The sequence below is a fragment of the Nilaparvata lugens genome, chromosome 8 (assembly GCF_014356525.2).
Source record: "Nilaparvata lugens isolate BPH chromosome 8, ASM1435652v1, whole genome shotgun sequence".
Lineage (NCBI taxonomy): Eukaryota > Metazoa > Arthropoda > Insecta > Hemiptera > Delphacidae > Nilaparvata > Nilaparvata lugens.
Genome location: NC_052511.1, coordinates 51,737,305 through 51,756,572, shown reverse-complemented (window position 1 = coordinate 51,756,572; position 19,268 = coordinate 51,737,305). Strand labels below are relative to the sequence as shown.

At 32.2% G+C, this 19,268-nt stretch overlaps 2 protein-coding genes across 4 annotated transcripts in view; one reads left to right on the top strand and one right to left on the bottom strand.

Moving 5' to 3' along the window:
• The window catches only part of LOC111047555 (zinc finger E-box-binding homeobox 2), a 515,097-nt gene extending 507,756 nt beyond the window's left edge, over positions 1-7,341 (top strand). For all 3 annotated transcript variants that reach the window (XM_039435033.1, XM_039435032.1, XM_022333330.2), the window contains exon 6: positions 1,975-7,341. In XM_039435033.1, coding sequence (XP_039290967.1) covers positions 1,975-2,168 — 194 coding nt within the window. In that variant the 3' untranslated portion in view covers positions 2,169-7,341. The remainder of the gene's footprint in view (positions 1-1,974) is intronic.
• On the bottom strand, positions 3,108-17,371 carry LOC120352787 (gastrula zinc finger protein XlCGF17.1-like). The gene is made up of 3 exons (XM_039435034.1): positions 17,281-17,371; positions 15,842-15,964; positions 3,108-9,327 (listed from the first exon to the last, which is right to left on the bottom strand). Exons 1-3 carry the CDS (start codon positions 17,290-17,292, stop codon positions 8,362-8,364), a joined length of 1,101 nt encoding a protein of 366 aa, XP_039290968.1. The 5' UTR covers positions 17,293-17,371; the 3' UTR covers positions 3,108-8,361.
• Positions 17,372-19,268: the final 1,897 nt, after the last annotated feature.

Sequence of the window (19,268 nt, the reverse complement as noted above, 5' to 3'; positions counted from 1 at the left end):
ATTTTAATTTGATTCTATTGTTAGTTTGGATCAAGATACATTAATTTTAATTGAAACAAAATGCCATCAATTATCCATTGAGCTATGACAAAATTTATGTTTGCTGTAAAAACTCAATGAATCCGTTCAGTTTCCAATGTAGGCCTCCACTCCATTGATTAGTATGAAATATTATTTATTGATTCATACAATAAGTACATCATCAAAATGATAGGGAGAGAGAAAATAAGGTAACCTTGTGCTATTCCTCTCGCAAATTTAGATAAGGTTAAACATAGTCCGAAATAGGTTAATAGTCATGTAGTTGTTCACTTCACAAAATGTTCAGTCCTTAATTATTTTCACAAAGTAGATTTTTAAATTTGATGCTTCAAAACCAAACATTGAAGAAATGTTTCACATTATTATCACTAAAATAGGAAATATTCACATATTATAGAAATAATTTCGTGGGACCAAACAAACAAACTAAATATTCTGGAGAATATTCTCTTAATATAAGAGAATTGATTTTGAGAAAAGTATTATTAAATTAAATTCTCTAGGTTTAGATTCAATTTAGAACTCAGAAAATATTTTTTTATCAACAAAGCTTATATTTGTATAGAATTGAACATAGACAATAATTATTGTCATCGAATAATAGACAAATTCAACAAAATATTTTTTATTTTAAATTCAAGTCTAAACTTGATAGTATCCCCAGAAAAGAAATTAGCGACTAGATGTTAGACAATAATTATTGTCATCAAATAATAGACAAATTCAGCAGAATATTTTTAATTTTTTGGGTGACTAAACCTGATGGTATACCGAGAAAACAGTAGCGACTAGAAATTTTGCACCTGGAGTTTGAATTTTCACAACTTAGCCTATCAGCACTTATAACTTATTACATGATTCTTTATAATATTTGTTCAAAAAAATAATGTCCTACATAGTTTGAAGTTCCACAAGTCAGATTTGAGTAGCTTTGGGCTAGGCGCACACCAGTTAGTCAAGACAAGACATGATCAGACACGTTTAGTCACAATACTTCACATAGTTGCTTATGAAGACATGTCTAATTGCAATGACTAATCAGTGTGAGTTGCGTCGTAAGCCACAATGTGAAGTATTGTGACTAAACGTGTCTGATCATGTCTTGTCTTGACTAACTGGTGTGCGCCTAGCCTTATACTCTACATCCCCTTTGTAACATTTGTGAATTTCGGGAGGGATACAGTTTTGGGTCCAGCCTCTTCTCCTCTCCCAATCATATTGTATTTTATAATATTTGTGTCTCTGTTAATGAATAAATAAATGAACATTTCTGCAGCTATCCTGTATTTTTTAATGTATGAAATCAGGGCTAATGTACTTCTTTTTATTTATAAAATAGAATTATAATACCCTTTTTTGAAAGAGATAAAATAATAGACCAAAGAAACAAATTGTATTCTTAATCTTTTATTTTATTATTTTCAAAAAGGGTACTATGGTTCTATTTTATAGATAAAAATCCTGTAGTTTGTCGATGCATGTTGAGCTGCGTTTACACCAAATTTATTGAGAAAATGTTTATTTTTCTGTCCTTATAGATTCTATTGGATTGAACATAACTCATCATACACATTATGAACATATGTGTTTGTCAAGTTCCGTTCAATCTAATAGAATCTATAAGGACGGAGAAATGAAAATTTTCTTAATGACTTTGGTGTAAACGCAGCTTAACATGCATCGACAAACTACAGGATTTTTATCTATAAAATAGAATTTTAGTACCCTTTTTGAAAATAATAAAATAAAATATTAAGAATACAATTTGTTTGAATACAAACGCAGCTTTAGGCTCAACACCTTCTTTACTTTTCTCTTTCTCTTACATTATTTTTAATCCACTGTTCTTGATTTCTATTTTCCTTCAATTTTTTTCCAGTCCACTGTTCTCGATAATCATCATATTTATATTCATTTCTGTTTATTGCACAGGTCAACGGCCCCACAAATGTGACATATGCACCAAAGCTTTCAAGCATAAGCACCATCTGACCGAGCACAAGCGTCTGCACAGCGGAGAGAAGCCGTTTCAGTGTGCCAAGTGTCTGAAAAGATTCTCCCATTCTGGATCCTACAGCCAACACATGAACCATCGCTACTCCTACTGCAAACCTTACAGAGAGTGAGACGCCAATAGTCGCTCTCTGTTCATCGTTTAATTTTACCATTCTCAACTGATTATACCCAACGTTTTGTGTAGATATTTGTCTCCCTATTGCAATCTTCCAAGATTGATCTATTTTACCATATTAGTGAAAAATTGGAAAGTCGCACATAACCTTTGGACAATTTATTTTATGAAATTGGGATGAAAAGAAGTTTTGGACTGTAGTCTGTTTCTTTGTCCTTAAGTTGATATTAAGTGAAAAATAAATATTTCAGTTATTGATGATGTATGGTGACAAGATAGCAAAGAATCTTCCATTCAATCAACTTTTAATTGATGATATTGGGATTTTTGTGTAGATATTCCTTCTGAAAAATATCATCAATTTATCCAATCTTCCTAAACAACGGTTGTCCATTTAAATTAAAAACATGGATGTTTGTGTGGATATTTCTACAAACGAAAAAGCTTATATTCAACATATTTAGCGAATAATGTTCAATTCCACCACTTTAAAATTGATGACAAGTAATTTTTGTGTATATAGAAGGTGCATATTTCTCATTTCAGACAAAATGTATTCATTTTTTTCAACTAAAGCTGCGTTTACACCATAGTTATTAACAAAATGTTTATTTTTCCGTCCTATTAGATTTAACGGAACTTGACAAACACATAAGCTAATCATGTGTATGATAAGTTATGTTCAATCTAATAGTATCTATAAGGACGGAGAAATAAACATTTTGTTAATAACTTTGGTGTAAACGCAGCTTAAGTTTGGTCGATTGTGAAATTTTTCAATTGGTGAAACGAAAATGTTGTGTAGATATTCCTTTTAAACAAGGTTTAATTACAAAGTTTAGAATGATTGAAGAATTTTCCTGACTTATAAATAGAAGATTGATTAAATTCTTTTGAAAGAAGACTGTTGAATTTCACTATAATATTGTTTTTTAGATATTCCACCTGAACTAAGTTTTGTGATTGGTAGATTCAGCTGAGCATGTCGGGTTGAATCTGTTTGTAACAATGATATTTTTTCTGGTATATATTTTTTGTCATCAACAATCGTTTTACCTGTTTAACAAAATTTTATGAGCTTTGTAAAACGAATACAGCTAATTTTAAGATGTATACACACTGGGCAAGCATAGCAAGGCGTAAATGTATAACATTGTGCTTGTCAAGTGGACTTCATAGGTTTCTCTGTATTATATAATTTTTTAATGTTATAAAAATATGAAGTTAAACTTCCAGTACTGAGCAAAATGTTTTGATTGTTTCCATGAAGGTGATATTATTGATATTACTTCAAATTCCAACCAGAAAATTACAAAACAAAATGTCATCATTGAACTGTTAAATGCACTCTTTTTAAGCGAAAGCTGTAATAGGAGAGGATTTTAACGTGATTTTCTATGTTATAGAAAGTGTAACAATTAATTCTTCGAAACAGTCCATGGTTATCAAATTCAAATGTTGAGCCTCAATTTCAGTATAAAACATTGAAACCATCAGGTAAAGGAACAAAAACATTTTTTATAATTGTGCTATTGCTGTTCCTCTATGGTGTTTGACACCGTACAATCACAAAATAAAAGTTTCACTTTTATTGTGAATAATTCCTCTTGTAAATTGTAAATAAATGCTTATTTGTACAAACCTCAGAGTACTTCTTGTTCATACTGAGAGAATAATAGAATGTATATTGCATAACTTGACAATACTATCATCAAGATAATGGTGATGATTATTATTAATAATTAAATATCAATTTTGATTAACCAATAGATTTAGGAGCTGAAAATATATTATGTAGATTAAAAAACTTTGAAGAAATACGTTTATTTACAATATTTTTTATTACTCAGGATGGAATAGAGTATTGTTTATAATTATTGGGAGAAATATATTATGAATAGAATTATAGGCATTCAAGTTATTGAACTACAAAAAAAATCGGTAACTGATGAATTTATAGTAAATATTATTATTTGTCAAATCTATATAATAAATAATATTGTCAAACTTTTGCTTGAAATTCAAAATGCTACTATGAAGCCTTTTCTAAAGTATTGTTGTACAATTGAAATTATAGGATATATACTACATTATACATAACACTATTAGTCTCTATGAGTTACCAATATTATTCTGTAAAAGGAATTTGATAAGTCTTATTATTTTGAGCTCTGAAAATATCGATTATGGCATTGACATTTTTACTACTGATTTGAAAATTTTGTTCTTTATGAACTTTCTAATTCTATTATGACCTGTGATTTTGAAGGCATTAAATCCTATTCTCCCTTTAAGGCCTAAATTATTTCACACTAATGTGAAAACCTCCACTAATTAAGGCTAATATTGAATTAATTCAACGATCGATAGATTAATTATTTACGAATTGATAAGGAAGAAAAGAACTCTGATAATTTTCAACCAATAATCTACTACGTTAATAACTATAAATCGATTCATTTTGGATTTGAATTTTCTTTGCTCTTAATAATTTTCGACCCAATGTATTTTTATATTATACATTTGAGTAAAATCGTCGACCATTCCAATAATGGTTATACTTAATTATTTGATACTGATTTAGATTATTTTGTGCCAATTTTATTATCCATGACAAATTATTATATTATTATGAATTATATCTTGAAAGAGTAGATGTTTATTATTATGATGTTGGTATAGTATGATACCCGATCATTACAATGTATAATATGCGAGAGTCTTCTATATTGTCTAATTATTATAAATTATATAATATAAAAACTATTGTAAAATAAAACAAATTAATGTTAGAGAATTTGTATCGATGACAATAACTATTAACAGAAATGATAATTATGTTGATTACTGTATAATTATTATGTGTTGAGTTACAGAGCCCGTTATTTCAACAAATATTGGAGTATATTTATCATTTGAAAGATTAAAAAAAGGCTAAAACATGACAAACTCTACATATTCGTATCAACATTTTATTCAAAAGGCAGTTATGTAGTTCACCAACAACATGAACAAATTTGCAATTCTAAATCTCATTATTTGTAATTTGAAATCAAGCGAAGATCATGGACCTAGTTAAGTCAAAATTAGAAAAAGTATATAACTTGAATAAATTCAGTTATCATTTTTCTACATAAATATTTCACCAAAGAACGCATGTCATATTATAATCAATTTTGGATGATTTCTATTGAAAATATCCATCCAATCGACTCCATATTTATGAAGATTTGAGTTCACAATTCGAACAGAAAGACTCACATAATATTTGGAGGGAACACCCAAAATGTATTCATGATAATTATATTTCTATGTTAGAATTGAGTGGTTTTGTGTCGCATTTTCAACGTTTTACGTGAGTTTTTATGTAATTATATTTGTTGTGAAAATATTATCCTATAGTCGAAGAAATAATATTATTTTTGGATAAGAATATATGATTTTGCAATGAAATATTTTTCAAGGATGGATTCGTAGCTTAAAGCTTGATAGCTTTCATTTTATGATTTTCTAGATAAATCAGTTTTTATTTCTTCTTCTGCTTCATAATCATCATCTTCTTCTTCTTCTCCCTATCAGATTCAGGCACCTCTGCATGCTCCGAACCTCATGTTCATTGGACGCCCTCGGTCTCACTTGCCTTCTAGGTTGTAGTTGAGCATCAATTTTGGTAGCCTGTCTCCCTCCCACCATTCTATTCACATGCTGTTACCATTTCAATCCACTCTAGAATATGTCCTCATTTACAGAGGAGACATCGAGTTGTTTCATATTATCTCCAGTATTTCTCGAATGATATTCTCTGCCTACACTCACATCGATTTTTGTTTGTACGATTTTTCGTCATCCTTATAAATTCTATAAGATTAAACGGAACTTGACAAACATCATCTGTTCAATCTAATATAATTTATAAGGACGGCAAAAAATCGATGTGTGTGTAACTGGCTCAATGCAGCCATAGGATCTTCGTAGAAATCTCATCTCTGATGCCTGCAGAAGAATTTCGTCAGCAGTCATTTATAACACTGCTGACCTTTTTTGGTACCCTCAAGATTCGATTTTGAGTCCCCCTTCCCCCAAGAATTCCAAGGACGCAGTCTGCGTCCCAACCCCCCTGAGGGCACTTTTGAAATAATTCTAAATAGACTTCTATACTAAACACATTTCCATTCAAAATTAAAACCATGACATTTTTTCATTATTCAATTTATTGCAAAATACATAAATAATATTGTTATTCATGTTGTATATATTAGTATTATTTACAGAGTAGATTTAGTTTCGATTTAATAAATAATTTTGTGAATTCATTGTGCCATTCGAATGTATTATAGATAATATCTTATATATTTGTACACAGTGTAGTCTTTAATTTGTATACAGTAATCAAATTTTTCGATGTAAAACAGTGTAAAATTATGTTTTTTCACATATTTTCACCTAAAACACCCTCTCAACATATTAAGAACCAATTCAATTCCTGAATATATTGTACAGTTTTTTTAATTTAATTGGATTTTTTCCAGAATTTTAAAAGCTTGTTCAATTTTGTTCAACAAAGCCCTGCAACTATTAGAGTATTTGAATGATTCAAAATTAATTTTGATCATATCTGATTTATTTGTTGAAGCCATGCAGCTATAAAATAAAGTAGGCTTTTATTATACACGAATCATTACAGTAAAAATTGTTGATACTTTTGATTAAAAAATACAGTGCATCATTATTACCTACACCTCCATCGAGATTGCTTGAACTTAAATCAACATTTATTCCATTTCCTGATATTAAATTACAGTCAATTTATGCTTTTCTATGTACAGAAATCGCATTTATAATGCATTTAGGCTGTGAAAAAGCTACCTAGTGTTATTCGACCCATACATTATTATAAACAAACTTATATACATCTAATAAAGTAACAATGTAAATAAAATTAATTCTGTCGAATAAAATATATCTATCGTTTGAGTTTAAATATTATTTTTTTACAATGGTATACATTGAAGCTAGACATTACCAAAGATTGTGTCTATAAATAAATATATTATTTTAGTGCAATAAAGATTTATTCAGATGGGTCATCTTCTCATCTATCTTATTTTATTGTAATATCTGCAATGATGAGACAAATTAAACTACTGTAATTTATTTGTATGCTCCTATATTTGAGAAAAACCCACCAAAGTTATTTTGGACTTATTTACCTACTGTATAAGTTAGTACCACATCCTTGGGAACCAAATTATATTATAATAGCCTATCTCGAAGTAATCCGATGTATTTATTACGATGACCTATTTTTAAATTTAGTAAGTTATCAACTTACGTGACTTACCATGATCTTTGCTTGATCTGAAATGATTTACTTTGGTTACTAGAGTAAGAATCCAATTTTCCAAATAGCTATTGAAATGAAAGCTTGTATTGATTATTTGAAAAATTTATAGATAGACTTTGAATAGATTTATTTAACAAAGAGTTCAGCGAAAAGCTTATATGTTCCTGCAACTCTTTTTATTATAATATATTATATATGATGTATATGAATATATATTTTTTATTTGTATATGATTATTCTCAATGATGTGTAAAATAAAATGAGATTGTGATTATAATAATATGCATAATTTTATTTCATATTTTCATAATATTCCTGACATAATTATTTATGAACTACCTACATAATATTTAATTGAGAACGTTTATTATAAAGATGAATGAAAATCACGCTTGTTTCCACAAATTTATGGGACGTAGGAATTGAAAGGAATGAAGTGTACAAAAAAATATGAGTAGGAAGGAAACATTTATAATATGTAATTCATCAATATTATTACATTGATACTATATGCAAATATTAACTCTAATTCAATTGAACTTGATGATGTTTGTGGACCAAAAGATGAGTAAAGTTTATTTATATTCAAGAACAAGCTGAACTCAAGAAGCTAACAAAATTTGATCTATTAGGACAATGAATTTGACAATATAACTCAACTGAGACATTCTTCACTTTATATACACTATACAATGTAACTATACACTACACTTTATGTTACTATATAATGTATAAATTATGAACTATCATGAAGTAAAATTGGTGATAATTGGAAAACAAAGGCTTGATATTTTCAGGAACATGTAACATAGAAAACACACCGATAGAGAAGAAATTGAATTATTTAAACTGAGTGGGTATGCATATGCCGTGTCAAATTTGCTGACTGAGAGAACATTTTTGCACAGACAGAACACTGGAAAGGCTTTTCTTTGGTGTGAGTACGCATATGCCGTGTCAAAATTTCTGACTGAGAGAACATTTTTTCACAGACTGTGCACTGGAAAGGCTTCTCTTTGGTGTGAGTACGCATATGCCGTGTCAAATCACCAGAAGTGGAGAACCTTTTAGTACACACTGTACACTGGAAAGGTTTCTCTTTTGTGTGAGTACGCATATGAACAGTCAATTCACCAGAAGTGGAGAACCTTTTAGTACACACTGTACACTGGAAAGGCTTCTCTTTTGTGTGAGTACGCATATGAACAGTCAATTCACCAGAAGTGGAGAACCTTTTAGTACAAACTGAACACTGGAAAGGCTTCTCTTTTGTGTGAGTACGCATATGCCGTGTTGAATCACCAGAAGTGGAGAACCTTTTAGTACACACTGTACACTGGAAAGGCTTCTCTTTTGTATGAGTACGCATATGAACAGTCAATTCACTTGAACTGGAGAACCTTCTAGTACACACTGTACACTGGAAAGGCTTCTCTTTTGTGTGAGTACGCATATGCCGAGTCAAAATTTCTGACTGAGAGAACATTTTTGCACAGACTGTGCACTGGAAAGGCTTCTCTTTGGTGTGAGTACGCATATGAATGGTTAAATTACAAGAAGTGGAGAGCCTTTTAGTACACACTGTACACTGAAAAGGCTTCTCTTTTGTGTGAGTACGCATATGAACAGTTAAACGACAAGAATGAGAAAACCTTTTGGAACAGAATGTACACAAATGAGATTTTTTGAGAGTAGTTTTGCATAACACCTTCTCTTGTTTGACATCTTCTTCTCCCACTCTTCCATTGCTACCTTCTTCCTCCTCTTCAGCAGAGGAGTCACTCCCACGAACAGCTGATGATGACGACTCCTAAAAGTGAAAAGTCGAAATATCAATATCAAATTACTTCAATGAACAACTGGTTTGATTCACACATTACAATTCACTAGAAATAAATTCACAATATAGTTCTTACATCATTTAATGATACTGTGCTCTAGTAGTCAATGTGGGAAGGATAACTGCTCAGATTTTTGTCGAGTGAAGGCCAGCCCTGCAAAAGTCAATGAAGGCCAGAGAAGGTAGGCGCTGGCAACCACCCATCCACAATCTTGTCAACAAAGCATCCTGTCTCCTGTTTTGTTGTCTGCTCTGCTCTTTTCTATGTGACTGAGTTGCTTAAGGCCTAGTTCTTATTGTGTTACTTTTTTATAATTTTTTGGGGATTGTATTGTGTTCCATTTAGTTAATACAATGGTCACATTGCAGTGGGGATGGCGAGACCAGCGACTGGGCCAATGTGTGGATGGCAAGACCAGCGATTGGGCCAATGTGTGGATGGCAAGACCAGCGACTGGGCCAATGTGTGGATGGCAAGACAAGCGACTGAGCCTATGTGAGGATGGCAAGACCAGCGATTGGGCCCAATGTGTGGATGGCAAGACCAGCGACTGGGCCAATGTGTGGATGGCAAGACAAGCGACTGAGCCTATGTGAGGATGGCAAGACCAGCGATTGGGCCCAATGTGTGGATGGCAAGACCAGCGACTGGGCCAATGTGTGGATGGCGAGACCAGCGACTGGGCCAATGTGTGGATGGCAAGGCCAGCGACTGGGCCAATGTGTAGGCGAAACATTAAGTGTAATAATTAAGTGTCAAAATTAATGACCTTGAGGTTGTGAATGAAAGTCATACATAATTTCGCTCCTGGGTTTTGGAAGATTTTGTGTTATAAATAGTCACGGATAAGTACAAATTTTGTATTAATTTCATTATTAATTGTTTCTTGATCACGTTTTATCATTTTGTTTTAGATTTTAATTCTTAATTCTATTTTATAAGCCAAACATCGTTTAGAGGTTATTTTGAGGTTAGGTTTTCGAGATTTAAAAATAAACATCGATAGTTTACTTGACTAAAATTATAACCAAATTAAAATCCTATCATTTATAAATCAATTATTATTATTGCAAGTAATATAATTTCTTAGATAGGAAGATGAGCTCAAATAGAACACCGAAGGTTATTAATAGAAATGTAAACATAGCGGGAGTACTTACGCGTTCCCAAAACCAAAATTCAAAAACGCCAAAACCAAAAACCCCAGTTCCTCAAACTACTTTAGCCGAAAAAGTTGCTCAACTACAAAGTAGCCACACTAATTTAAAAAACCAATTAGAAGTAACTCTAAAAACGTCTGAGGAAGAAAGGTTAGGGATGGTAGAAGAAATTAAATCTTTGGAACTGATTATAAAATTACAAGATGAAGACCATAAAAAAGAAATACTAAATCTAAAAAATCAATGTAGTCTAATGTCGGAGGAAATAAAGAAACTAAAATCTAAATTTGATAATACTAAATGTATGATAGAACCTCCGTCCAAATGCAAAAAAATAGAATCTAACCTAAATGATGGGAAATGCTCTGAAAATGGTCGAAATAAAACGTACAGTGAGGTTTTGAAGACAGCAACCAAAAATATAGCTGAGGGAAATAAAGATAGGAAAGGGAGAGTTCTGCTACTGATGTCCAGTCATGGACGTGATTGCAGTGATCTCCTTGATAAAAGATTAAAAAATAAATTTGATGTCCAATGTTTTTTCAAGCCAAGTGCATCAATTAATGCAGTTGTAGAGTCAGCTAGGGAACAAACTAAAGACTTTGATGAAAATGACTATCTAATTGTACTGGGTGGCTCAAATAATATAAATGAACCTAACTTGAATCATCTTCCTCAAGTAACAGAAAAAATCAAGGAAATTGTGCCACTCAGCAAAAAAACAAACTTAATAATAAGTACTATTCCTAATAGGTTTGATAGGCCAGAATTAAATGAAGCAATCAATTCGACAAACAAATCAATCCATAATACAATCAACAGCCTAAAAAATAAGAATTCTAAACAACTGGGGATTTGTTTTCTAAATGAAAGGCTGAAAAGACATAACTTCACTAATCATGGGTTGCATCTAAATCGATCTGGCAAAGTAATCTTTTGTAATAGATTGGCAGAGCTGATTGAAAGCCGTTTGCAATCCTCTGGTTTAAAAACAGTCAAAAAAACAAATAACGATTTTTTAGTAAATTGGCTCAAAACAGGGAAAGGGAAATAGCTACAAATGCTAGAGATAGAGTAGCACAAGATGGTAAGGTTTTTAGTATTTATCATCAAAATATTCAGTATCTTCGCAACAAAATTGACAGATTAGAAGTATTTCTTAAACAGGAGGATCCTGACATTGTTATTTTCACAGAGCATGGCTTAAAAATAAAGGAAATAAATCAAGTTAGGATTCCAGGCTATTCACTGAGATCAGAATTTTGTAGAATAGCTCATAGAAGTGGTGGTGTATGTATATTCACTAGCAATGCTAAACATACCCAAACTTATGAACTGGATTTTGTTAAGAGATTTTCTGTTGAGATGGATTTAGAGGTGACGGGACTAAGGTTAAAAATTGATGATCGATTTGAGGTAGCAGTGTTAGGTATCTATAGGTCACCAAATGGAGACTGGCAAAAATTTTGTGAGCTGCTCCATACACTTTTGGAAATTACAACCGCTCGTTTCACAAATGTTATAGTAGTAGGAGATTTCAATACCGATTTTGCCAGGCAGGATAAAATGACAGAGGATATTAGAGATATTATTAATATGAATAATTTAGAAATTAAGGTCCACGAATATACAAGAGTAACTCGAACTTCACAGACAATTATTGATAATATCCTCACAAATATAGAAGGTTGTAATGTCAGGTTAGGTAGCTCAGATCTATCAGATCATAACTATCAAATTTTAGATGTTAAGTTGCAGGGCCAGAATCCAAGCAGAAAGAAAACTTTTGTGAAAGAAATTCAGCAATATGAGCTAGGAAATATAAATTGTTTGAAGCAGGAACTGCTTCAAGAAAATTGGAGTAGTGTTTATAACAGTTGTAACTTAAATTACAAATATAAGCAATTCATTGATACTCTAAGATTTCACATTAGTGTATGCTGTCCAATAAAAAAAGTCAAAGTAAATTAAACAAAGTAGATGAATGGATAACTGAAGATATTCTTACTCAAAGAAATATTGTTAGGGAAGCTTATGAGGAATTTAAATTAGTGAGGGATGTTCCGAGTGAAGTCAAATACAAATGTCTAAAGAAAAACTATGCAAAAGAAGTGAGGAAAGCTAAGTGTAAGAAAACAGCTGAAATATTAACAACTAGTACCAATTTTAACTCTGCTGTTTGGGAGGTAATTAATAGAAATAGGAGAGCAGCTCAAAAAGATACAGTTACTAATGTCCCTAGGATAATCGATGAACATGGAAATTATATGGATGATAGTATAGACATTTGTAACTTTTTCAATAAGTATTATCAACAGGTTGCATATAATCTCCAAAAGTCACTGAACACTAATACTTATAATACAACTACATTAAATGCTGAGCCAATTGAAAAGGTATTTAAATTTCATCCATTATCAAGAGATGAGTTGTCAAGAATAATAAAAAATTTTAATAACAAAAAAACAGTAGGATTGGATGGGGTCTCAAGCAAAATTTTAAAAGAATGTGAAAATGAATTACTGGACCCTTTATTGCATCTCCTTAATACTTCACTAGAGCAGGGTATTTTCCCTGATGATCTGAAACAAGGAAAAATTTTGCCAATTTTCAAGAGCGGTGATTCTGAAAGAGTTGAAAATTATAGACCCATTAGTATTCTAAATGTAATAAGTAAAATTTTTGAAAGAGTAGTTTTAAATAGGCTATTGATGCACCTGGAAGAAATTAATTTCATATGTGATGAACAGCATGGGTTCCAGAAAGGGAAATCTACTAAGACTGCAATAGTATCCCTTGTTGAAAGACTAATAGATATAATAGATTCAGGTGAGAAGGCAGCCGCAATATTTCTTGATTTATCCAAAGCTTTTGATTGTGTGAACCATAGAATATTATTGGAAATACTAAAAACTGTAGGTGTGAATGGTATAGAACTAAAATGGTTTGAATCATATCTCATAGGTAGAAACCAGTGTGTTGAGCTTACCAAGGTGGATGGGAATGAAATAGTAAAAATTAAATCTCAAAAACTGGAGGTCCAGGCTGGAGTACCTCAAGGCTCAATTCTGGGTCCCTTACTGTTTCTGTTGTATGTGAACCAATTACCAAAAGAGTTAAAAGATCACAGAGCTCTGTTGTTTGCTGATGACACATCGCTTATCTTTAACAATTATTTATTAGATAGTCTAGAAATAAATGCTTTTACTGGAGTACAGTCAACTGTCCAATTCTTGAAGCAAAGGCAATTAACAATAAATAGTAAGAAATGTCAATTCCTACAATTCAAAAGTAAATATAATTCAGTAGAGGATAGAGAAATAAATGTGTTTGTAGAGGAAAATGAATTAGACCAAGAGAAAGTAGCATTCTTGGGAATTTTATTGGACAGGAAATTAACATGGCATCCTTACATTGAGAGGATATGTAATAAGATATCATCTGGGGTATTTGTCCTGCGGCAGCTTGCTAGGCTGAATGATAAAAAACTACTGTTAACTGTTTACCATGGACTTATACTATCTCATATTAGGTATGCTATTTTAGTATGGGGTAATTCATCTCAACAAAATATGGACAGGGTGTTTAAGATTCAAAAGAAGGCACTCAGATGTATAGAGAAAGTGAATAGGTTAGACTCTTGTAGGCCTTTATTTAAAAAGCTTGGTCTATTAACTGTGCAATCTTTGTATGTATATGAAGTTGTAATGCATGTGAAAACGAGTGGTGTGATCCAGAATTCAGATGTTCAGATGTTCATGAGTATAATACGCGAAACAGAGCAGATTATCATATAATGGGTCACAATAGTAGGTTATTTGAACAAAAACCAGATTATATTGGTAGGAAATTTTATAACAAGCTACCTCAAATCTTGAAAAGTAATGATGATTTGAAGATTTTCAAAAAACAAATTAAAAAATATTTAGTTGATAGAGCTTTTTATAGTGTACAAGAATTCCTTTCAAACCTAAACTAGGTTGAACTACTTAGTGTTAGAATTATTATGTAATAACATGACTTGTCTTATACTCCATGACTGGAGTCTTTAGGACGTAATCTTAAAAAAAAAAAAAAATACTTGTGCTTTCACTTATTGGTAGTATCTAACTGAATCTGGAACCTGAAGGACAAGAGTTTTGCATGTAGGATTTGTGAAACAAATCTGAAACTGCAAATGTGATACAAATCTGAAATAATGAACTCTTGTACTTAGTTGGTTGCTATTTGAAATTGATGTGAAAACCCTAACTCTAAAGTGATGAATTGTTGGTCTTTGCATTCCTTGTCACAGTCTGCTCAAGAAAACGTCTATCATATTTCAATTGATTTGAGGCTGAGGGATTGAAATAATAAGTGATAAGGAACAGTATAACTTATTAAATGAGCAATAGTAAGATGGGTAATGCAAATATTTAAGAAGATTTAAATAAAGGATTTTTCTATCTTTTAAAAATGAAAAATGTAATCCAGTGATATTGAATGACTTCTTACATGTGAAACTGATATCTCAGAGCTATTGCAAAATGTTTCCATTGAAAGCTGATAAAATTAAAATAAAACTCGATACTCAGTTCTACACTCTAATGAGATACTGTGACAAATCCAAGCAAGGATGATTGATACAGATAGGCTATGTCCATACCTCATTCCACATCACCCATAACCCAAACCACTGTTTCTGCAAACTTTAATACCCAACATTTAATTTTCACAACCGAAAATAATCAGTCACTGCACAATTCAATTCACTTCTTGCTCCCTTCAGTAAATTAAAAATTAATTTCATCAAGTTTTCGAAGCTAAGATTGAAATAATAACACCTTGAACAGTTATTGTTGTTTTCATTCATTAACTTGAGAGACAAATAAGTAAGAGATTGAAACAAAATAAAAAATGATCATAAGTACTCTAAGGGCCGGTCTTCAAGCTCAGGATCTATAAGTTGTGGACTTACAGAGTCCCCCAGGACTGAAATAAGCCCTTGGATCTAAATCGTCTTTCTGAGTCACAGATTCATCTGAATTAATGCTAGTTTATGATGGCTTACTAATTTAGCTTATAGCTTCAAAACATTGGAAAAACACTTACATCATACAGATTTTCAATGGAAAGTTTGAAAATGTTCCTCTATGTGAAAACGTGAGTTTGTATATATAAACTGATAGCAGTGTTATCATACACATACAAAATACTGTAGTTATAAGATCAATTGTTAATAATCATGAAATGTTTGTTTGAGAAAATACAAATATTGCTCAAAATAACCTTGCCTTGTGGAAATCAATTGAATTTAAACTGTTTTTTATGCAAATGGAGTTACCTGCTCCTCATCCGGAATCTCCTGCTTGCCAAGCCAGGGCATGCCATATTCTATGTCGATTTCTTCTTTAATAGATGCCCTGTCTTCTAGCCATTCTTCCGATTCCCTTGGCTCGGATTTCACCTTTAAAAACAGAAGAAACTGGTTCAACTAAAGTTGTTGATGGTATTGGAATCAGTCTAAATACAATGAGTAGGTTAACATGGTATAATGATGTGATAGTTATTATCAAAGTAAAGTCTTAATACCATTGAACATAACGGCTATAATAATTTTATCAATTACAACTGATACGTGGGTGCATTGGATGCATAATATGTTGCCTAAAATTATATGCTGCACATTTACACACCGATTTCATATGCAAGGGGAGATTAAAAAGTTCCCGTCCTGATCATAAACATGACAAATGAGGCTGATACACAATTTTGGAATAACAGGAAAATCTTATAAATAACGCTAGCCTTATTAATTTTTATGATATACATCTGAGTGATGGTTAAAACATCTTATTCATTTTCAGACATGATAATGTCATGGTCTTTGATTCCATCATTCTGCATATTCATTTCCATCTTTAGACAGAGTACAAGATTGATCTAGACTAGCCTAATAACTTTATAGTCTAACTTATTAGTCCAACTAAGAAACACCTTTCCACAATTTAAAATTAGCCTGATCTACAGTATTTAATTTAAATTTTCTTCTAATAATATAATTGTTGATACCTAGACCTACACAACTTGTCTGAACAGTGAACAGATATGTTTGTTCAAACATGCTCAAAGACTAGTGATGTCGTTCGTTAGTGGCATGCCCAAGTTGCTATAGTGAGGTCCATATTATCAATAGTCATGTATGAAAACACATTTTTTGACAAAAATGCAATAACCTAATTTATAGTGTCTTGTCTGAAGCTACGATACTACACATCTGTCAGACATGTCTGTACAAATATTTTGTCAGTGGCAATGGCAAAAAGCATAGAACAAAAATGTTTGAGGTTAGGTTTTTGTGTGCTTGATGTTTGTTGTTTATTCCCAGTTTGCTGCTCTACTTTAAGGTAGAATTATTTTTTAAAAGTTTCTTTGCTGATGACAAAACTTGTCGGAGTAGACATGTTTGACAGACTTGTCCTGTTGTTAGTGACCAGCCTAATGAAATTACACCTTAATATGAAATTGGGAATAGTTCAATTTCGATCTCCTGACACAGTCTATCTAGGCGCTACGATTATACATTCAATAACGACAACAGTAGTAATTTTGATACTTTAATTATTATTTGATGGAATTCTAGATGAAAGGCACAAAAAATTAATGAAGGCTAGTTCAATCTATTTTGGTGATTTGATGAATAAAAAAACGTTAGCTTATGTGAATAGCTAAGCCTATTATAAAAACTAACTTTGGTCAATATGAATAAATAATAATACTTACAATAGATTCCATATTTCTTTTCTTTTTACAAACCAAGGAAAGAAGGAACAACTAATCAAAACTGCAATGTGACTGTGGCGAGAGCAGCTTCTCTTTGTCTCAGAAACAGAGTAACGGCCAGCAACAGTCACAGTTATAACATAGTTATTCAAAAGTATTCTTTGAGTATCTATGGTGAGGTCCACGTTACAATGGTAGTATACGATTTGCAATGGTGTTGCTATCCTTGTCTGTCGTTCAACAAATGTGGAAGAGTTAGGGGTTAGGTTTTATTGACGTGACAACGTCTTATAAATTGGTTTGCCGGGAGACACTTCAAGAAACTGCGTTACGTTCCCACGTTATGCGCTCACAATGAGAGCGAGTGAGAGCGTTCGTTTCGGTTCACGGTCGTCTGGAAAGAGCACGAATAGGAGCAGTGGCGAGCAACCAGCAGCGACCCGAAGCATTCACCTGGAGAGAGAGTGAAACGGAGCAGTCAACCTGCGCAGGCGCCGCAAGCAATCTCCTGCGACTGCACCACTAATTCAAAATGTCAAGTCAATGGTTGTCTCTCTCGCTCTTAGGTGGGCGCGGGCTAACCATGCCCGAGTGGAAGGGACGCGTGCCTCTCACTCACTCTCATTGTGAGTTATTATTTTATCCTTCTTCCTACTATACGAATGAATATTCACATTAAAATTATTTTACCACTCAAAGTCGTTGTCACGTAAAACTTTCGCCGTATACCGACTTTACAGGCAACCATGTTTAGGTTATATTTAATAATGTATTATTAGGATAGGTTAGGTTTTTGCTTTGAAATTGCAATATGCTAGAAGGGGCTAGGGTCTAGGTAGAGTTATGTTTTTTGATGTTTCAAAGGTAAAAGGATAGGTTAGGGGGTTAGGATATTGCTTTGAACTACATGTTTGTGAAAATGTTCATGAAATGAACCACATGTTTATGTTTTGTTCTAAAGATGACAAATAAATCTAAAGTATTAAATGTAAAAGGGTTAGAGGTTAGGTTTTATTTAGGTTATATTTAATAATTTGTTATAAGGATAGGTTAGGTTTTTGCTTTGAAATTGCAATATTCTAGAAGGGGCTAGCAGGTGGATTCATGTTTTTTGATGTTTCAAATGTGAAAGGATAGGTTAGTGGGTTAGGATTTTGCTTTGAAAACTAAATTATCAAATGTGAAGGGGTTAGGGGTTAGTGGTTGGGTTTTTTAGGATTATATTTAATAATGTTCCATAAGGTTAGGTTAGGTTTTTGCTTTAAAATTGCAATATGCTAGGAAGGGCTAGGGACCAGGTGGAATTATGCTTTTTGATATTTCAAAGGTGAAAAGATAGGTTAGGATTTTGCTTTGAAATTGCAATATGCTGGAAGGGATTAGAGGTTTTTACAAATAGTTATGTTTATTGATGTTTTAAATGTAAAAGGGGCGGTTGGGGGTTCGGTTTTTGTTTTGGCATGACAATATGCTGACTTAGTTATAGTGTTTTTTAACATCAGTTAAATAACAACTGTTATATTTTATAAATTATATTTTTCAAAAGTACTCTTTCTTTTATTAAATAAAATGATAATATATTGATTAAAAGTACTCTTTCTTTTATTAAATAAAATGATAATATATTGATTATTAAATTGAATCTAATGATAAATCATCATTGGATAATAATATCTTCATCAAATAGAATGACGATTGGCTCCAGTTACAGTGCTCGGTAACCATTATCACAAAGAACGTTACATTCAAAGAACTGACTGAATGGAACGGGAAAACCCCGTTGCTAACGCATGCGCGATACGGTGCTGTCTGAGACAGTGAGTGGTTTGTGCGGCGATGAGAGGTGATTCTAGACCATTGATATAGAGAATAAGATTAAGAAGAGCGAAGTCCGCTATGATGCCACTGCGCTAGTGTAGCTACCAGAAATTTCGGGCAAGAAGTCGGGTATTTGTATTCGCTGTGTAGAAAAAGAGCCTTTTTCAAAG

Bases quoted from the DNA above. Each gene is read 5' to 3' on its own strand.
- LOC120352787 (XM_039435034.1), bottom strand. The intron at 9,328-15,841 runs GTAACTCCATTT...TTTCACTTTTAG, and splicing joins AGATTCCGGATGAGGAGCAG to GAGTCGTCATCATCAGCTGT.